Genomic DNA, 19,038 nt, shown 5'->3' with positions numbered 1-19,038 from the left:
ACCTCTTTGGGCGCTGATTTTATCTCCTGAATTTGTGTATTTGTCCCTCGTCTGTTGGGAAATTGTCACTGTTTTCTCTTCAGAGTGGCGTCCCCTCGGCCACGTCGGCGGGACCACAAGGCGAGCGCTCACCTCTGCCCCACGCCCGCGTCCTTCCAGACGCTCTCACGCTTTCTGCGGTCCGCCCGCAGCCCGCGCTCCGCCTGCAGCCCTGTCTTCCGCTCTGGGGGCTCCAGCCTCGAGACTGGGGGCGCGCGCAGAGGCTCTCCCTGGTTGGGGTGCTTGATCCAACCGGCCCTCGGAGGTCTGTGAGGGGCCGCGCACGCGTCAGGAGGGCTCACGAGGCCCTCCGCGCGCCTCCGGGGGTCAGGGCGCCTCCAGCTCCCAAACCTGCTCCGCCTTCCGCACCCGGGGCCGACCTGACCCGACTGTCCCCCGGCACACCGGGCTCAGGCCCGGCTTCCTCCCTGGCCGTCTTCTGGGCCGAGCCGCACAGGGGGCTCAGACCGGTTCCGAGCAGAAGCCCGAGCTCACCTCCTGCGCCAGCTCTTCCTGTTTGGGGAGGTGGTCGCGGGGTCTGCCTCCCCCGGCCCGGGCGGAGCTAGATCAGTGGACCTCCAGCCTGATGAGAGGTTAGAGGCACCCCCGATCCGTCACCGCCCGGGGCCCCGCCAGGGTGGGGGACAGGCCTCACACGTTACAACGGGGTGCAGCGGGCGGAGGCGCTCGGCCAGGACAGGAGCCCGCCGCTCGCAGGGAAGCCTGGCCGCCCACCTGTGTGCACAGTGCTCACAGGAGCTCCGCCCCCCGCCGGCCCCACCCAGACAGGGGCGGAGGCGGGGGCGCCCACGCACGCCACGCCCACATCATGGGGGCGGGGCCACATGACAGACACGCCCCTCCTCCCTGCCCCCTTCTCGGGCCAGACCACAAGGGCCCCCGACCGACACGGGTGGGACCGAGGCTCAGGGAGGCGGTGCTGCCCACCCCGGGGCGCCGCGGCCCTGGCCATACTCAGCTCCGTGTCCTTTGGGAGGGCAGTAACAGAAGCCGTGTTTTCCTAGGACCCGGGGGAGACGAGGTCAGGAGCGTCTTTCCAGGAAAGAGGAAACAGCGGCCTGTGTTTGCCGATGGGGAAGGCCTGTGGCGCTGGTGGGGGGCTCTGATGGTCCCTGCTGGGAGGCCGGGGGGACGCCAAGTCCCAGCCACGAGCCTGATGCCCGGGGCAGTCTGGGACAGGCAGACGCGGCCCAGGAATGCCCTTTCCTCAGAGACCAGGACCTACGTGTCCTGCTGCCGCTGGTCAGAGCTGCCCCCCAGTGGCAGAACCACGTGGGGAAGGGTCCAGGTGTGGTCGGGGGCGATGCCGGTGGGAGGGGACTCGGGGCCCAGGGGCCGAAGGCAGGTCGGGGAGGGGCAGCTCCAGGCCTCCGTGGTGAGAGAAGGCGTCCTGGGGTGGGGGTGAGGGGTGTTGTGAGCCTGGGTTTGCTGGGTGGTCTGGAGGGTCAGGGGGCTTAGGTGCTGGAGAGACTGCAGGGAGGGTGGGAGGGGCTGCTGGGGGCTGTGAGGGCCGCCTGTGTGCAGGCAACACTGAGCACTCCAGGAGCCACGAGGGCGGGGTGCAGCCTGCAGACCCCACCCCCCGCCGTGGGAGGACATGTGGAATGGGAACAGGCACCCGGGACTCACAGCTAAGACCCCAGCACTGCGAGCCTGCCACCCTCAAGCCAAGGCGCCACCGAGTGCAGCACGCGGCCCCGCCTCAGCCAGGGGAGCCCCGCCCCACCAGAGGCCGAGGCGACCCCGAAGCCAGTGGGCGGGCCGCCCCCCACTCCTGAAGCCAGCGGGCGGGCTGCCCCCTACTCTTGAAGCCAGCGGGCGGCCGGAGCATGGCCACCCGTCCCAGGAGTGTCCTTGGGCGGCGTCCTGTCGAGAATGCGCCTGGGTCGCTAGCCTGTCCTACCCTGGAAGAATGCACTGGCAGGTCTGGACGCGCGGGGCTCAGGACACGTGCAACTCTCCTGGTGGGCGGGTGGCTAAGACGCTGCGCTCCCTGCGCAGGCCTGGCTCCATCTCCGGTCAGGGGTCTGGACCCCCACACCGCAGCACAGACCAAAGGTCCTGCCGGTGCAACCAGGACCCAGCGCAGCCAAAAGAGCTAAACACCCAGGAAGAACAGCACGCGTGTGTCCCCTCTCTTATCATCTACCTGCGTGGCCACAGAGGGCCTCAGGTTGGGCCTCCAGACTGCCCACCAGGTCTGGTCACTAGTGTCTCTGGGCCTTTCTGTCCCCAGGCCCCCAGGCTTGAAGAGTGGGATCGTGGGAGGACTTTCCAAACAACCCTGGCAAACAGCAGGTGCTCAATGGAGGCGGCAGAGCTGGTGACGCCTCAGCACAGCCGTTTCTGCCAAGAGCACACAGCTCAGCCCAGTGAGTGCTGCCATCCACGGGTAAGGACACTCGAGCCTAGCAGGAACAAGTGAGCCGGAAAGCGAGCTTTGAGGTCACCCTGAGGAGGGACGCCCCGTGGAATCAGAGCCCACCCGCTGTGGGAGCCGCGTCTGTCCCCCTGCCCCCATCACGCTCTGATTAACCCTGCTGTATAACAGCGCCGGGAATTCCATTTTTCCCTGTTGAGCCATAAAATCAATCATGCTGAGTTTTTATTACGTAACCTCCTCAGAGGGAAACGGTCGGAGGTGAAGCTGTTTGAAGTGCTCTGACGTGAGCGGGAGGAGTCTGTCCACGTGCTCCCCCTGGAAGGGGCGGTCTCAGCTCCATTTACACATGGTCTCCCCAGGCAGCGCCTGGACGGGTGGTGGGGGCCGCTCTGACTGCAGGAGAGCTTGGGAGATGAACCCGAAGGAGGCAATGGGCTGTGACTTCCCACGAAACATGCGAGACCCCCAGGTCCTCTCATCTAAAAGGCGCCAGTGACACCCACCCGGCCCAGCCTCCCGCTGTCGGTCACCGCACGGCCTGGACACAAGAGCGTCCCCAAAACCTGAGGCTTCTGCGGGCTGGGACTGGACACAACACGAGCATAACAGACACGAAAGTTACACCTGAAAGATCTCCGCTCCAACTTCTGGTCGATGCGCTCAGCCAGAAGGTCAGAGCGCGGAATTTGCTGGATAAATAAATGTTGGTGGGGCGGATGAATCACCGGAGAATTGGTGCATGGCAGCGAATGAATAACCTGCAAATGCCGCCCAAACCCCATTATTTCCGCTTCTCCCGCAGCCTGAGATTCATGTCCCCGCATGCCGCCAGTTCATTACCGACCAGCATCATCCCTCTTCCGCACTCGCTGGGCAGTGCGCGGCCCCTGGAGGGCCCTTTACTGCTTAATTCCCCATCATCCGCTCCACTGAACAGCTTAATCTCTGCTTGTATGATCAATACTATATCAGTGTAAATTAAAATGACAATTTTAAAGTAATTAAGCCTGTTAATGCTCGATTCAAATGTCATTATTTGCACAAGGGATCGAGGAGAAATTACACGGTGTCCGGGGTGACAGGAAGATGTCTGAGCCGGGGCCGGCCGCTGTGCGGAGCCACCGGGGGCTTCAGCAAATCGGATTAACTCTGCCGCGCCCTGCCAGGCTACCTACCCAATTTCTGAAGAGGATAACGCAATTTGATAAATCTAATTCCAGCGACAAACTCAATTATTGTGATAACAGATGAAACCTGGGAGGAGGTTCTGTACCAGGCCCACAGTTTAGAAAATACACTTCACTCCGGAACGAGGTACAACAGTTTTGATTTGATTGGATTTGTTCTCTCTCTTCTGAAAACCCTTTAGGTAATTTCAGTGGTTGGAAGAAGGGCCTGCGTTTATTGAATAGCGGGGCTCTGAGCCCAGTGGGGCCGCAGCCCTGTGCTCGGAACGCTGCACTTATACAACACAATCAGATCACGCATTCCCAGGTCCTGGGGCCTAACACAGAAGCCTTGGCCTTGCCCGATCCCGGCTGGTCTGGGCCCAGCTCGGACAGCTGTGTCCAGCCTTTGTTTTCCTGAGTGGTGCAGGGAGTGAGGGGGTTTATATAAAGAAAATTAGACAAACAGAAAGCAGCTCAGCTTTACCCGCCCGCGACCCAGAGCTCTGGGCACACAGCACAGCCGGCCCGGCTGACCGAGTCTCCTGTGCAGGCACTTCTGCACTTGGGGCCACTTATGGGGGGCGGTGCACATGGGGGGCACTGGCCCGAGTCCCGGGGGCGCCGCTCCAAGGGGACACCGGCCGGCCCTGGGCCCCGTTCATCAGATCAGCACTAAGAATTGACAACCAAGCATTAATATCAAGATGAAGAGCAAACTGTAGCCATTTCTGCCTGAAAGCCCGGTAAACCGTGCAGCCGGCCTTCCAAGGCTCTGTCCAGAATGTGGCCCCGGGGAGCAGGAGGGGCCTGGCCACCTGGGGCCAGGACCGCCAGCTCTGACCCTGGTTTGCGGGTCGTCGGAGCCTCACGCCCGCTGCAGAGGAGGGCCCGTCAGGACCCCTGTACCTGGCGAGCCCACACCGTTCCCCTCTGGCCGACGGCGCTGGCACACACAGGACGTGGCATAATGTGGACGGGTGAGCCCCACAGACACAAATCCAGAATGGATGTGAAGGCCACGTCCCCCGCCCGCTGAGTTAAAACCCACGGGCACCACAGGGCCCGGCCTTCATGGCACCCCGAACCTGCCTTCCTATGGGAGCGGGCTCTGAAGCCCAAGGGCCCCGCAGCTCCTAGCGTCTCCCGGGAGCTCCCAGCATCTCCCGGGAGCTCCCCAGCGGCCAGCGTCGGAGGAGGTGTCCACTTGGGCTGGGGGCTCCTAGAGGTCCCCGGGAGCGTTTAGGGGAGCGGCGGAGCTCCGGGCTGGGGGGCGGGGGCGGGGGGAACACGCCACTCAGGCCGGTTGAGAGGGCAGTGAGGTACACACCGGTCGACAAGACCACTCTGCTCCGCTTCACTGATTTCCTGTCAGAAAATGCTAACAAGCACGGGAGTCCTTAAGAGCTTTACAATCTTTCAGTTGTTCACCGGGACGCTCCGGGGCTGCATTTGTTTCCAGGCGCCGGTGACACACGCTCAATCACACCCGTCTGCGGCTCTGACCGATCACCGCTCGGCCCGCACTGCCCCGCAACCCGGCCAGGCCCGGCTCCCACCCACAGAGCGCGCCAAGGGCGCCGGAGGGGCCTGCGGGGTGGTGGGGGGGGCGGGCAGAGACAGGCCACCGCCACCGCCAGGGATCGGGATCGAGGTGAAGGCAGGGGCCCCTCACCGAGCCCCTTGCACACTGGCCCCTCGCCAGGCGCCACGGTGGGGGGCCGCCTGGGGATGCACGGTGGGGGTGGGGGTGGACGCGCGGCGGGCAGGCGGCTGTGGGGCGAGATCCGCCGGTGGGGATGGCGGCAGCTGCCCGTTGCCATGGGGACCCCTCCTGGCACCACGGGGCTGCCAGGTCCCCCACTGCAGACCACGGCTCCAGTGCAGATGATGACCAAATGGGCTGACTCCACACCGGACGACCGCGTCCACCCGTGCGAGATCGGGAGAAAACGCGCAGCGAAGTGAACACTATTTGGCCGAGTTGGAGCAGTGCTACACCCAAGACCCAGACAGCCCTACTTCACCTAGAGAACGACCTCCTTCCTCAGAGAGCTGCGCAGCGCGCAGAGTTACGCGCACTCTGCTGTTACTTCCTGCGGCGCGCTCTGTTTCCTTGACCGTGAGGCACACACAGCACTTTGCGTGGCTTTTACGTGGAGTCAGCTGGTGATGGAAATATTCTTGTTCAGTTAAGTAATTTAAAGTTTGACTGCCTCTCAGCCATCAGCCACGTGATTGCTCACAGCGCTATGGACGGACAACTGATGTTCACCAAACTGTGGACGCAGCGTGTACAGCGTGACGTGCGGGGGCCACCAGCGGCGGCCTCATGCTGACACCGCCGTGCTCCCCCGTCTCAGCAGCTCTTCCCCTGCCACTGCCGGCGGTGCTTAGCTGGCCCCATAGCTGGTCCAGAGTTTCTGGCAGACGCTTGCGTGGTCCGAAGCCTGGGGGTGAAGCTGCCACAAACACCTGTGTCCAGCCCCGTGTGGACATGCGCCTGCATTTTTCCCCGGTGGGCGCCTGGTGGTGGGCCGGTGAGGTCTCACGGTTGCTGAGCTTTTAACTGTTCAGGCGCCTCCCCGCGCGCCCTCCCCTCTCGCCCTCCCCGCAGTGCACACCCTCCCCAGCGACATCTGACTGGTCCGGCTCTTCCCCCTGCCGCCAGCGCTGGACATGGTTGGTCTCTTCACTGTGAAAAGACTGGACACTTGTGACCCTTCGTGAACACCGTGCTCGTCACTCCCTCTCGCCCCACTGAGGAGCGGTGCTGAGTGTATGCTCATGTGCCATTCTTGTACTTGTCTGGTGAAGAGTCTGTTCAGAACTTTCAGAAAGTCAGTTATCTGGTTAGTACTGGTCTGTAATAGGTGTTTACATGTAGCACTCGAGATAAATTCCTTAATCACAGATTTCTGCAAATATTTTCTCTTGGCTATAAACTATATTTTTGTATCTTTTGAAAAACAAATGCTTTTCATTTTGATGAAGCATAATAGCTAAATTTTTCTTTAGTAATACTTTTTGCTTTTTGTGTCATATTTAAGGAATCTTTGCCAAAGCCAAAGGCCTGGAGAATTCCATGGGGTCACAAAGAGTTGGACATGACTGAGCGACTCTCACTTACCAAAGGCAAAGTCACTAAGATTTCCTCCTGTGTGTCCCTACAGACGTTTTACAGTTTCAGAGTTAAATTCTCACAAGTTTCGAAGCGAGGGTCGAGGCTCCCTTGCACATAGCCATCCCTTACAGCACCATTTAGGGAAAGGTCTTCCCCACTGAGCTACCCCAATACCTTCATCAAAAGCCAGTGAGGGCTCTGCTTCCAGATTCTCACTCTGGTCCACGATCTATCCCTCTGGCTTCACAGCGAGACTGCACTGTCCTGAGCTCTGCAGATTTATGACAAAGCTCGACCAGGCAGTGTGACTGCTCAGTCTCTGCTCATTTTCAGAGTTGTTTTGGCTGTTCTAGGTTCTGAACATTTCCATATAGATTCTGGAACCAGTCTGTTAACTTCTATAAGAAAAAGAGGCTGCCCGGATCTTAACTGGTGCTGCACTGAATCTTTACACAGATCTAGGGAGAAATGGAATCTCAACAGCACTGAGCCTTTCCATCCATGAACAGGGTATATTTGTTTGTCCCATCTTCTTTAGCTTCTGAGCAGTATGCTGTAGTGACTCTCTCTTTGGCCTAAGGTAAATGTTTCATGTTTTGATGCTACTATAAACGGCAAGATCATTTAAATTTCATTTTCCACCTAAGTCATTTACAAATTGACAGCTTACAAGCTGTAACTGCCTGACCAGATTTTAAATACTTTAGCAAATCAGAAGTAGTGGCCCACTTTGATTTTACTTTCTTAGCAAATCGAAAGTGACTATTCACGAAAGCACTTCATTTTGTATTGTTTTTCCCTGAAGAAGACATCGTTCCCATTACATACATTCAATGCAGTCAGTTCAGTAAAGTTGATCTCAAACCTCAGACAATGTGCCCTTGGCTCTGGACTGTGTTCCAGAACTACAGCACAGAGGGGCCGACACACGCGTGGAGGAGCCGCGCGGCAGCTGGGGCACAGTGCGTGCGGCGGGGCAGGTGGCAGTGGTCGTGAGCTGTGGACTGGCCCACACCCTGGCCGCCTCATCCCGGAGGCTCGGCCTGCACCGCCTTCACCTCCTGGGTTCGGCCCATTTCTCCGCCGTGTTCGCCAGGGGACATCCCTGGGTGGCACGGGCTGAGAGAGAAGACGGCACAGAGGGAGAAAATAAAGCCAAAGTGGGCCACTGCTTCCGGCCCACGCTGTGCACTGACCTCAACCAGAACTTCAAAGCCTGGTCTGATATGCCTTTCACATTCCACACAACCCATCTGTCCCTCTCTGCCCTTCTGGCGACCTCACCTCTTCCCCAAAACTGTTCAAATTCACATTCACATGCAAATCCCTTTCCTGATGCTGAGGAATCTCCCGGACCCCAGCCTCCTCCCTGCTGCAGTCTCTTACAATCAGCCTGTGCTCAGAGAGCCGGACGACCTCCCTGCCGCCGCCGCTGCCGCCGCGCCGCCGCCGCCGCCGCAGGCCTTCTCCGTGCACCAGGGCACAGAGACCCACGTGCTGCCTCCACTGCCCACTCCCGCCTTCCCGAGCCAACACGCAGCCCCACCTGCCACCACATCCCACCGCTGCCTCCACGCCCAGCCCCGTGCGCCAGGGCCCTGCCACCACTGCGTGTCTTCTCTGAAGTCACCGTCAAGGGAGGGGGTCTCCTCCCGCTTTTTTATCTTAAGTTTGTCTGAAAAGTTACAGTTCTGCACGGCTTATTATGGAAAAACAGCAGTGCCCTGATAATTCAGAAAGCGAAGATCATGGCATCCGGTCCCATCACTTCGTGGCAAATAGATGGGGAAACAGTGGCCGACTTTATTTTTCTGGGCTCCAAAATTACTGCAGATGGTGATTGCAGCCGTAAAATTAAAAGACGCTTATTCCTTGGAAGGAAAGTTATGACCAACCTAGACAGCATATTAAAAAGCAGAGACATTATTTTGCCAACAAACGTCCGTCTAGTCAAGGCTATGGTTTTTCCAGTGGTCATGTATGGATGTGAGAGTTGGACTGTGAAGAAAGCTGAGCGCCGAAGAATTGATGCTTTTGAACTGTGGTATTAGAGAAGACTCTTGAGAGTCCCTTGGACTGCAAGGAGATCCAACCAGTCCATCCTAAAGGATATCAGTCCTGGGCGTTCATTGGAAGGACTGATGCTGAAGCTGAAACTCCAGTACTTTGGCCACCTCATGCGAAGAGTTGACTCATTGGAAAAGACCCTGATGCTGGGAGGGATTGGGGGCAGGAGGAGAAGGGGACGACAGAGGATGAGATGGTTGGATGGCATCACCGACTCGATGGACAGGCGTTTGGGTGGACTCTGGGAGTTGGTGATGGACAGGGAGGCCTGGCGTGCTGTGGTTCATGGAGTCACAAAGAGTCGGACATGACTGAGCGACTGAACTGAACTGAAAATTTCACTGTTCTACTCCCCAGAGGCCATTACTTTCTTTAATTGTTTCCCTTTGGTATTTACCTCCATACTGCTAAAGCTTTCAAGGCTGCTTCTTGATTTCCTGGTCTTCAATATTAACTATTGTTTTCTCTGTTGTGGAAAATGAGAGTTTAATCCCTTTCTACCACCTTCCTTCACTCACATGCCTGACACACAGACTCACACACACACACAATCCCTAGCCCCATCCTCGGGATAAAAACACATTTTTATTTAAACTGATAATCAGTCTTCACACCAGTATAGCTTTAGAATGCTCTTCACAACAGAACCACGTACTACCCTGCAACCGCTTTTCCCCTCTTGATGAGCTCTTTGTTTTCCTGGAGTTCATTGCTGCCTCCGTCTTTGTTAATTGAGATCTTTAAGGCACATTTATCGCGCTTCATTCACACACGGTCTAAACCTCATCTCAGTGTTTCTGCACATCACTCTCACCTTCCTGGAGACTCTCAGAAACTCAGCCAGCTGACTACTCCTGCGGGGTACCTGGTTCTCCCCCGGGAGCTCCTTCACCACTGACCTGGGGGCTCCTTTGAGAGCAGAGAGGCAGGCCTGGCACAGGGGGGCACACATTAGTGTCTGCAGAGCCGAAGGCAAGGGCACTCACTCTTCATGCCCAGGTAGCCGGGTATAGCCTCTGCTAAGGGCCTGGCAGACACCTGGTCCAGCTGGAGGCACCCACTCCGTATCTGGGCCCTGCCCCCACCTCCAGGGAGCTGGCTGCCCAAAACCCTGCGTCCCGGGCTTTCTGGACCTTGGGTGGAGCACCACAGCTTCCTGACCAACACACGAGGGACACACCGTGAAACCCTGACGCTCCTGAAACACACTTCTCCTTTCTTCCTACCTGCATGATCACAGGCTGCCGGGTGGGATTCTGGATGGGAATTCTGGCATGCCAGAGCTTGAGGTCTGTCTTCTGCCTCTCGGTATGGCCTTGGGAAGTGGGCCCTGCCCCTGGCCCATTCCTCTCCTCAAGGTCACCCCCCGTGAGGCTTCCGTGCTGGGTCTTCATACCCTCAGCCCTCCTCAGTCCCTGGGGTGGGTTTCCTGGGCAGGACATGGCCTCAGGGCCGGCAGGTTGTCCAGGACCACACGCGCACAGCCAGCAACATACCATCCCCAGGGGAGCCCGTGGCCCATCTCCACGTCTGCCGTGGCCTCGTGCCAACACGGCCACCTTCCCCCTTCCCTACCCACTGCCTCGCGGCCTCCTGGCCCCACGAAACGGGGCCTCCTCAGAGCAGTCTGGCCTCCACTCCCATCTCCAAGAGGCCTGCGGGTGGTGCTGGGCAGTGGGCACGCTCACACCCGCTCTTTCAATCTTGTAACCGCACAGCGTGTGCTTGCGCCTGGGCTCTGCAGGTCCCACCAGGGCACACAGAGAGGCTGTCAGGGACCTGTAGGCAGGGGTCACGTGCAGCGTGTCTGCACCACGTGCAGGGGTCACATGCAGCGTGTCTGCATCACGTGCAGGGGTCAAGTGCAGTGTGCAGGGGTCACGTGTGGTGTGCAGGGGTCACGTGCGGTGTGCAGGGGTCACGTGCAGCGTGTCACGTGCAGTGTGCAGGGGTCACATGCAGTGTGCAGGAGTCACATGCAGTGTGCAGGGGTCACGTGCAGCGTGTCTGTGTCACGTGCAGGCTGAGTGTCATGTGCGTGCGCCTGTGCTCACTGGAGTGTGCAAGCTCCAGAGGGCAGAGTGTGAGCGCCACAGGTGGCCTGCGGCCTGTGTCTCTGTATCCGTGGCACCCGCAGCAGGCCCAGCACACAGAGCACAACACGCATGTCCTGTGGCCACACAGATGGCTTCACGGCACCTTGGTGCCTGGGACGCTGGACCACACCCCCACTGGTAACAGCCGGCCCTGCCCTCGGGAGGCGGTACTTGTGGCCTAGGCTCCGTACCTGCCAGGTGCGAGTGGGGCCTGGGCTGCAGCAGCCAGTGTGGGCCCTTCTGCAGCTGCCCAGGGAAGTCCTCTGATCTTTGGTGGGAAATGGAGGACAGCAACCCAGAGCTTCTCCTTGCAGCCTGCAAGCCTCCCGGGCACACCTTATGGGCACACCAGCCTCTGAGACACGCATTCTGATCTGAAACCTGGCTTCTCAGGGGAGGTGGTACCCAAGGCGAGGGGCGGGTACTGGTGATCCAGGAAAGGGCATCAGCTAAAAAACATGACCCAGGACTGGACACTCAGGGGTGGGTGGAACTCAAGACGAGCACCCTGCTGAGGAGGGGTCGTCGCAGCCCCCCGGGAGCTGGCCTCATGTCCGGGGTGGCCGGGCTCTGTCTGCCTCCCACCCAAACCCCAGCAGGCCACCGTCGCACCAGGGCCCTGCCCCTCCCATGTGGGCACAGCGGCCGCTGCTGCGTCCCCCTCACTCCAGCCTCCAAACCAGGAAGGAGAAAAACAGCTCCTCCCTCCCAGTAAGCCTGTGAGGGCCCCACGGGCTCTGGCCTCTGTCGCGGGGCCGCTGACACCCTGGTGCCCCAGCCAGCGGCCCTCCTGCCCCATGGCCAGCATGCCCTTCTGGGAATGTCCGCCCGTCCTCCCAACTTGCCCTGGCCCAGGCGGGGCAGGACCCTGAGCACTCAGGCCAGGCTCTGAAGTGGCCTGTCGGTAGGGGTTCAAGTCCAGGTGAGGCAGAGACGTCCCCGCTGGCCTCCTCCATCCACTCGGCACCCGTGGGCCAGTGAGGGAGCCAGGAGGCGCCTTCCTGGAGGACCTGAGCGACAGACACAGCCCCGCACACGTGGTTCCCGTGTCTCAGCAGCATCAGCAACACCGCGGCACAGCCCAAGGACCTCTGGTCACTGCTCCTCACGGCATGGGGAGGCGCGAGGGGCACTCTGGGCACTGAGGGCCACGTGGTGGCCTCAAGAACAGAGCGCGGGGTGGGCCTGCACCAGCCCCCCAGAGCCGCCCCCCTTCTCCCTGCTCCCGCACCAGTCCAGCCCAGGGAGCTCCCCTGCTTGGCGGCGTCCCGTCCCGGGCTCCAAACGGAAATGGCTGCTGGCTCTCGGGGCAGCCACACATGCCGCCGGCCAGGTGCCCTGTTGTAAGTCCCAGGTCTTCTCAGGCGCGGTCTCACCCCACAACGGCCACGCAGAAGGCACCACACAACACCTCCTGTCCGTCCCGGGTGGCCCCCATCCTCCCACCTTCTGGCCAAGCCTGGGGTCCGGGCCGCATGATGATCCGGACGTGCCCAAGCTTTGGGGCCTCCGCAGGGGAGCTCCACCGGGGAATACGGCATCGCAGACGCGCGCGCGCAGTCGCAGGAGGCTCTCTGACCCCCGCGTCACCCCCGTGCACAAGGGGGTCCTCAGAGGCCGGGGAGGGCTCAGCCCCACCACGAGCCCGTGGCCAGGACACACGCAGCTCCGCAGGACACCAGCTGGAGGCAAACCAGCCCGGAGGCAACTGTCCTCGCTGGCTAGCCCAATGCAGCGTGTCCGCTAGAGGGAAACAGAAAAGTCGAGCCTAAATGCATAAAAAAGTATGACGGAAGCACTAAATAAGGCCGGGCCCGCATGCTTATTGAGTCAAAAATCAATCAATCAATGAGGAGTGGATTAGGCGCACCTTATAAGCCCCAAAGAAATGATTTGCCCAAACACTGGGGTTTAACAGTAGAGGACCGGATTCCAACACTTTTAGGAAGTAAATAATGAAAAATCGATTTAAAGGGAAAACAGATCAAGAACCCTGGGCCCGACACACGGACACATTTACTGCCGAGTGCCGTCTCTCGGCTGACCCGAAAACTTCGGAAGGTGTTTATTTACTTCCAGCACCTTCCAGAGATCAATATTTTTAATTTGGACCCAAGTTATTATTTCTCGCATCACAGCAGCGGGGAGCAGAGCAAAGTGCCTCATATTTTAGCGCTAAAAAGATCGATATGACAGTTTCACCTTCCCTCAGCCCTGCCGCCGCCGGGCCGCACATCACCACGTCCCGCGGGGCCGCCCGGCCGCAGGGGGAGCGGCCGCCCCCGCCCCCGAGGCCGGCAGCCGTGATTTAGCTGAGCGCCGAGGGCCCCGCGCCCTCGGAAAACCAATCTTGCTTCCCTCACTTCATCAGGCCTGTCTGGACCTGCGGGCAGGGCAGGAGGCGGGGCCGGAGGGGCTAACACAGATCGTCCTGCATCCGAGAGGCTGGTGCCTTCCTGCCCTTCCTCCGACCAAAGAGCTGCAGCCCATGCCATCAGTTCTCAGTGAATGTCCCCCAAAGTCTCATCCAGGAGAGCAGACAGGAAGAGGCCACGGAGCAGGGTGACCCCTTGGAAGGAGCAGGCATCAGGCCAGGGGGTGGGGGGCAGGGCAGAAAAGAGGCGGTGCCACCCCACCCCCTCCAGCAGGCGCCCTGGGCTGGAGGACGGGCCCAGACCCTACTGGAGGAGACTACGGGCCCAGTGCAGACCCTTGAGGCCTGTGAGCCCCCAGTGAGGAGCAGAAGGAGCCCCAAGACACGGCGCCAAGGGAGGAAGGAGTCAGTTTGTTGGTGACCTGCTGCCCGGGCGTCCTGGGCCCAGGAGCCACCAGAGTGGACACCAGCCACCAGTGGGAGCATGGCAGGACCCCCAGGGCAGGAAGGGACCCCCTCGGTGTGAACAGACCCCCAACCCCGGATGCCAGGGCCTGACCCGGGTCTCCTGGTCTGACCACGAGGGAGAAACAGTCAGGCCATAGGGGGCTGCTCGCCTGGTGAACGGGGGCGGCAGGTTGCAGACCTCAGTGTCAGCGGGGAGGGAGGGGGCTTCCTGCGGGGACCTGAGACAGCCCTTCTCCCGATGTCCACAGCCTCCCCCTGCCAACAGGGCCCAGTCCTGGGAGACCCCCAGAACCGCGAGTCCATGTCTGTGGGACTGGACCTGGCCACACTCTTGCCCACCCACGAAGCCCAGGAGAGTGCCTCTTTCCAGGGTTCAGGTCGGTGGAGATGATGGAAGCTGGTGGGGGGAGCGGGGGCCGGCCAGGCTGCGGGCAGTGCCTCCTCCATCTTCCAGGCGCAGCCGCGCAGCCCGGGCACTCGGGAGGCAGGTGCCAGCAGGCTGACCCGTCTGTCCAGATGGAACCCACTTCCAGAGCTTTGAGGGGAAGTCAGAACCTCCGTGCTCTAGGGCAACGCTGCGTTCGCCAAAGCCAGGCGCAGAGCCCTCAGGAGCCTGGCCTCGGCGCCTGCGCTGGGCGGGACTACCACGCGGCATCTCCCCGGGCCAGGAGGGTCAGCCCCGCCCACCCTGTCTCCTGCATCTGCCAACACCCTGCAGGAACGAGTGAGGACCAGCCAGGCATGTGGCCACAGGCTTCACCTCACGCCTCGCGGCCCCTCCAGGCTTGTCCCTAGCAGGCGGTGCCAGGGCCCGGCAGCCACCCCAGGAGGGGCTCTGGGAGCAGGGAGCGGGTGGGCAGGGCCTCAGGCCCCCCCAGTCACACTGCAAGGGGCTCCCAGGGTCCCCTGACGGCGTACTTGGTGTGGTGGGGACAGAGCCAGCATCTGAGCCTCATGAGGGATGAAAACTGGGCCATCCTGGCTCTTCCGGACAAACACAAAACCACCAGGGTGTCAGGTGTGGAAGTCGGCCAGGAAACCCAGGGCACTTTCCGCTGCACCACAGAAAACACCAGGGCGAAGCTGTCCAGGATGGGGTCAGTGGCACAGCCCCCTCCCCACCCAGAGCAGCGCCCTGTCCAGACCCCTGGGCGCAGAGATGCCCACATCCACTCAGGGAGACCCGGGCGGGGATCAGGGCCAGGGAGGGCAGGCATCTGGGGGGCAGCCCCTTCCTCGTGGGGTCTTGCCCCACTGCCCATGGCTTCCAGCTCATCCCAGCCCCCACCTCCCCAACTGTGCATGAGCCTTCCATCTCCCCGACTCGAAAGTGGAGGCCCCAGGCTCAGATCCCCTGCACCAGGGAAACCCACCCAACCAGCGGTGCTCGAGGTGCGCAAAGCCCGACCTCTGAGATCGGGCCCTCTGCCCTGGGCCCCGCCCACCTGCTCAGACAGTCTGCCGAGCAGCTGGTAGGTGCTGAAGCAGGCCCAGGCCCGGGCTGCTCACGGACAGACCTGGTGTTCCCAGACTCTGGATCCAAGGGGCAGACGCAGAGAGCAGAAGGCCGACACAGCCCAGCAAGGTGGCCGCGGCCCGAGGCGGGGGTCTAGGGGCCAGGGGCCTGGGCCAGCCTGCAGGCTCCAGCCAGCCCCTCCAGCTCACAGCGTGGTCACCCAGGGGCCGAGCCGTCAGCCCGTGAGGGCAGTCAGCGAGTTCTCAGGAGCAGGATGGGGGATGGGAGGCCGGGGCACCTCGGAAGGAGGAGACCTCCCAGGAAACAGGCAGGCAGGGGACTGGCCAGCGCGCAGGTCAGAGAGAGCGGAGCCGCCCAGGACGGCCAGTGGGGGACAGTCTGTCTCCTCAGGCCCGAGTGGACCACATGAGCCACCTGCTTCAGTGAGCGGCCACTCAGGACGGTCTTCGGGAGCAGACAGAATTTAGCGTTATCAGTTCAAGTCTACAATCTGCGCTTCCAGCAGCTCCGGCTGGAATGGGAAGTGCTGCTCTGGCGCCACCTCCTGGTGAAGACCAGGACCTGCAGGCCCCTGCTGAGCGGCTGCACCGCACAACCACAGCCCTGCCCCCGCAGAGCCCCGCGACAGGGCACAGCTCCCCCAGGCTGCACCACCCCAGAGCTCCCCGCCCCCCAACAAGAGCCCCGCCCCACAGCGCCCCTGCCCCCCAGCCAGAGCCCCGCCCCCCCGAGCGCCCCTGCCCCCCAACCAGAGCCCCCACAGGGCCCAGCTCCCCCAGGCTGGCAGACCCCCTCTTAACTGTTGCTGCGGGCTCTGGGGCCCCCACCTCGTGCTCATCACCAGGGGCAGCTGCAGGTTCACCCCCTTTCTGGGAACAGGCTACTATTTTCTGATCCCTATTAATACCTGTGACAGCATTTATGTACAAGATAAATTCATTTCAATTTCCTTTTTCAATTAATGGCCTATTATTTGAACCACACTCAGCTAAAAATATTACTCCAACGCCATTAATCTTGTAAAAATTAAATTTCCCTCCCTCTGACAGGCAGAGGCCAGCAGGCTGGGGCGAGGGGGTGGCCACATGGCTGCTCAGCCCTGCCCAGAACCGCAGGGGTGCAGAGGCCCCTCCACCAGGACGGCAGAGGGCCCGGCTAAGGTGGCTCCACGCACGACCGTGAGGGGGCGCTGGGCGGGCACGCAGAGCCAGGGCCAGGGAGGCCTTCACCTCAGACCGTTCCTGCCAAACGCACGCCTCCCCCGAGGCAGCATGTCCAGACCGGGGTGTGGAGTCCTGCGGGCATTCCCGCCCGGGAGACACGGCCGCGCAGGACCGCGGCTGCAGGCGGCGCCACTGGGAGGGCGCCGGCCACGGCCCGCGGGGTGAGGCAGGCAGGGAGTGAGGCCCCGACACGCCCTGGGCAGGTCCGGCCTCCGGCCTCGTCTCCAGACCCTGTCCGGTCCCGCGGACCCCGGGACACAGCCTCGGAGGCCTCAGACCCGAGCCGTCCCATGTCCGGGCTGGCGTCCGGTGTGAGGTCAGTCTTGCCCAAGGAGGCGCCGCCTTGAGTGCTTTCCCGGGCTGAAACCAAGCAGCGTGGCCCCGTCACGACCGCGCCATCAGCGTAACGGACGAGAGAGGGAAAGGCGGGCGTGGGAGGCCGAGACTGCGAAGGTCCCGGAAGAACAGGAGGGGCGTGGCCTCGACGCCTCAGCGCCCAACCGGGCCGCGCGGCGCTGTAGCGGCTGCAGATTATTCCGCCAGGTGGCTCGTCCACAGTGTGAAAACGTCTAATTCTGGGTACTTAAAATTACTTCCAGTTTTCACTGGCAAATAATTTTTGATAACCTGCCTTACACACAACCGTCTGCACGACGGTCGTTCCTCCAGGGAAGCTGCTGAGTGATGGGAAGGCTCTGATGCAGGTTTCTGCTTTCCGTTGCAAATTGAGAAACCCCTTTTTGAGATAAACCTCCAGGGGCGAGGCAAGAGCACAGCGGTGCCCTCTCAGCCCCCAGGCGCCTCCAGCGTGAACGATTCCTCACCCCACCAACCATCTGGCTGCAGAAGTGCAGTCCCTGCATCAGGACGCCACGACAGGTGGCTCCGAGCAGACCGCAGAGAGCGAGAGAACCGAGCATCTCAAGAAACTGCCAAAGGGCTGTGTGAGAGAGACGGGGGGACAGACAGCGGGCACGCCCGGCCTTGCTGAGGCCACGGCGTCTGTGCCCGAAGGCCAAGGCCCCATCCCCTGACGAGCTGAGGACGCCACCCTCCACCAGACCGGGCCGCCCAGCTCCGCTGCGCCGAGACGCCCGCCTGTCCCCCACCCAGCACAGCCCTGGCCGTCAGGCCAGCGGGGGCTGGTGTCTGTGGTCCCCCCGCCGTCACGTGGGGCTCGCGCCCGGCCCGTGCCCGAGACGGGCCGCCCCGCGCCGAGGCGGAGCACGCTCACCGTGAACTGCTCCTGCGACTTGTAGTTCTCGTCCAGGTAGACCCGCGCCCGGCTGTACTCCTTCATGGCGTCGCTGGAGAGCAGCTCCCTGGAAGGAAGAGGGGCGTCTTCACACACATCACGCAGGCAGCGCTCACGGGGGGCAGGAACGGCAGCCTCGAAACCACGGGAGGACGGGAGCAGGGGAAGGAAGCGGGAGGGGGAGCCCCATCTCTAAGACGCGCCTGGAGTGCAGCCGCCACGCACCCCCGGGGTCTGCGATGGCTCTGGACGGATGGGGGGGTGCCTGACCCCCCGAGGGCTGCACCCCAACACCGCCTGGCAAGGAGGGGGGACACGGCTGCGGTGTGACCCACTGGCCCTCCACCCGGGGCGGGGAGAAGTGGGCTCCAGCTCTGAGAACTGAAGAGGAGGCAGGAAGGAGCCGGGAGGAGGGCCGGAAGGACCAGCCTTGAGGGGGTCAGACGAGTGCCCGAGCCCTGGCCACCTGCCGGACAAGCCCCAGCGTGCCCGCGGGCAAGGTGGGGTGTGGGCACAACAGACTGCAAGATCAGCGTGCCGAGAAGCGGCAAACAGGACCCGTGCTCCACAAGAAAGTCAACAGAAACAGACCCTGAAAGGACAAGAGCAATACAGTTCACTGAAAGGAAACTGGAAAGAGCGAAGATATAACCGAAGATTCACAGGACAGCGTGCACAGAGTGGCGAGGAAAACACGTATACAAATGGCACCGCTAGGACTCCAGTTACGGAAGTGACTCCACCGAACGGGCCTGAGAGCAGGTGAGAGTGTGAGCAGAAGAGGGTAGGTCAGTGACCAGAAGACAGGACGATCCAAACCGAAGCAAAGAGGGAAATATGAAACCGGGAAATCCGGAAGAGCTGTAGAGACCTGCGTGACCGTCTAAGATCAGAAGTGGAAGGGAGGAACAACCCACAGGCTTTCCTGAAATTTCAGTGAAATCATGAACCCACAGGTTGGAAAAGCTCAAAGAACTCCAAGCAAAAGAAACACAAAGGAAGTCAAACTAAAGCAAAACAATCAAGTTGCTGCAGCAGCTAGAAAGACAAACTCAGTGTCGGGGGAAGGAGACACACTATATTCAGAAGATGAAGACCAGAACAACGGCCAATTCTGCTCAGGAACAAGGCCGCACAGAGGACAATGGGACAGTATCCTTAAAGTACTGAAGGGGAAAATGGACAAGCTAGAATTCTGTTTTCAACAGAAACATCTTTCAAAAACGAAGACAAAGACTTTCTTCACACAAACAAAAGCTGAGATAATTGATCAGCAGCAACTTGTGTTGAGATAAATGTTAACGTTCTCAGGTCAAAGGAAGATGGTGCGGAGAGAAAGCTGACT

General features: G+C 60.9%; 1 protein-coding gene across 2 annotated transcripts in view; it reads right to left on the bottom strand.

Annotated features, from left to right (window-relative positions):
• The window catches only part of INPP5A (inositol polyphosphate-5-phosphatase A), a 153,786-nt gene that overhangs the window by 56,302 nt on the left and 78,446 nt on the right, over positions 1–19,038 (bottom strand). For both annotated transcript variants that reach the window (XM_068961351.1, XM_068961350.1), the window contains exon 4: positions 17,673–17,760. In XM_068961351.1, coding sequence (XP_068817452.1) covers positions 17,673–17,760 — 88 coding nt within the window. The remainder of the gene's footprint in view (positions 1–17,672; positions 17,761–19,038) is intronic.

Source organism: Capricornis sumatraensis, chromosome 23 (genome assembly GCF_032405125.1).
Source record: "Capricornis sumatraensis isolate serow.1 chromosome 23, serow.2, whole genome shotgun sequence".
Taxonomy (NCBI): Eukaryota; Metazoa; Chordata; class Mammalia; order Artiodactyla; family Bovidae; genus Capricornis; species Capricornis sumatraensis.
The sequence above is the reverse complement of the archived record's forward strand: the minus strand, read 5'-3'. Positions and strand labels throughout refer to the sequence as shown.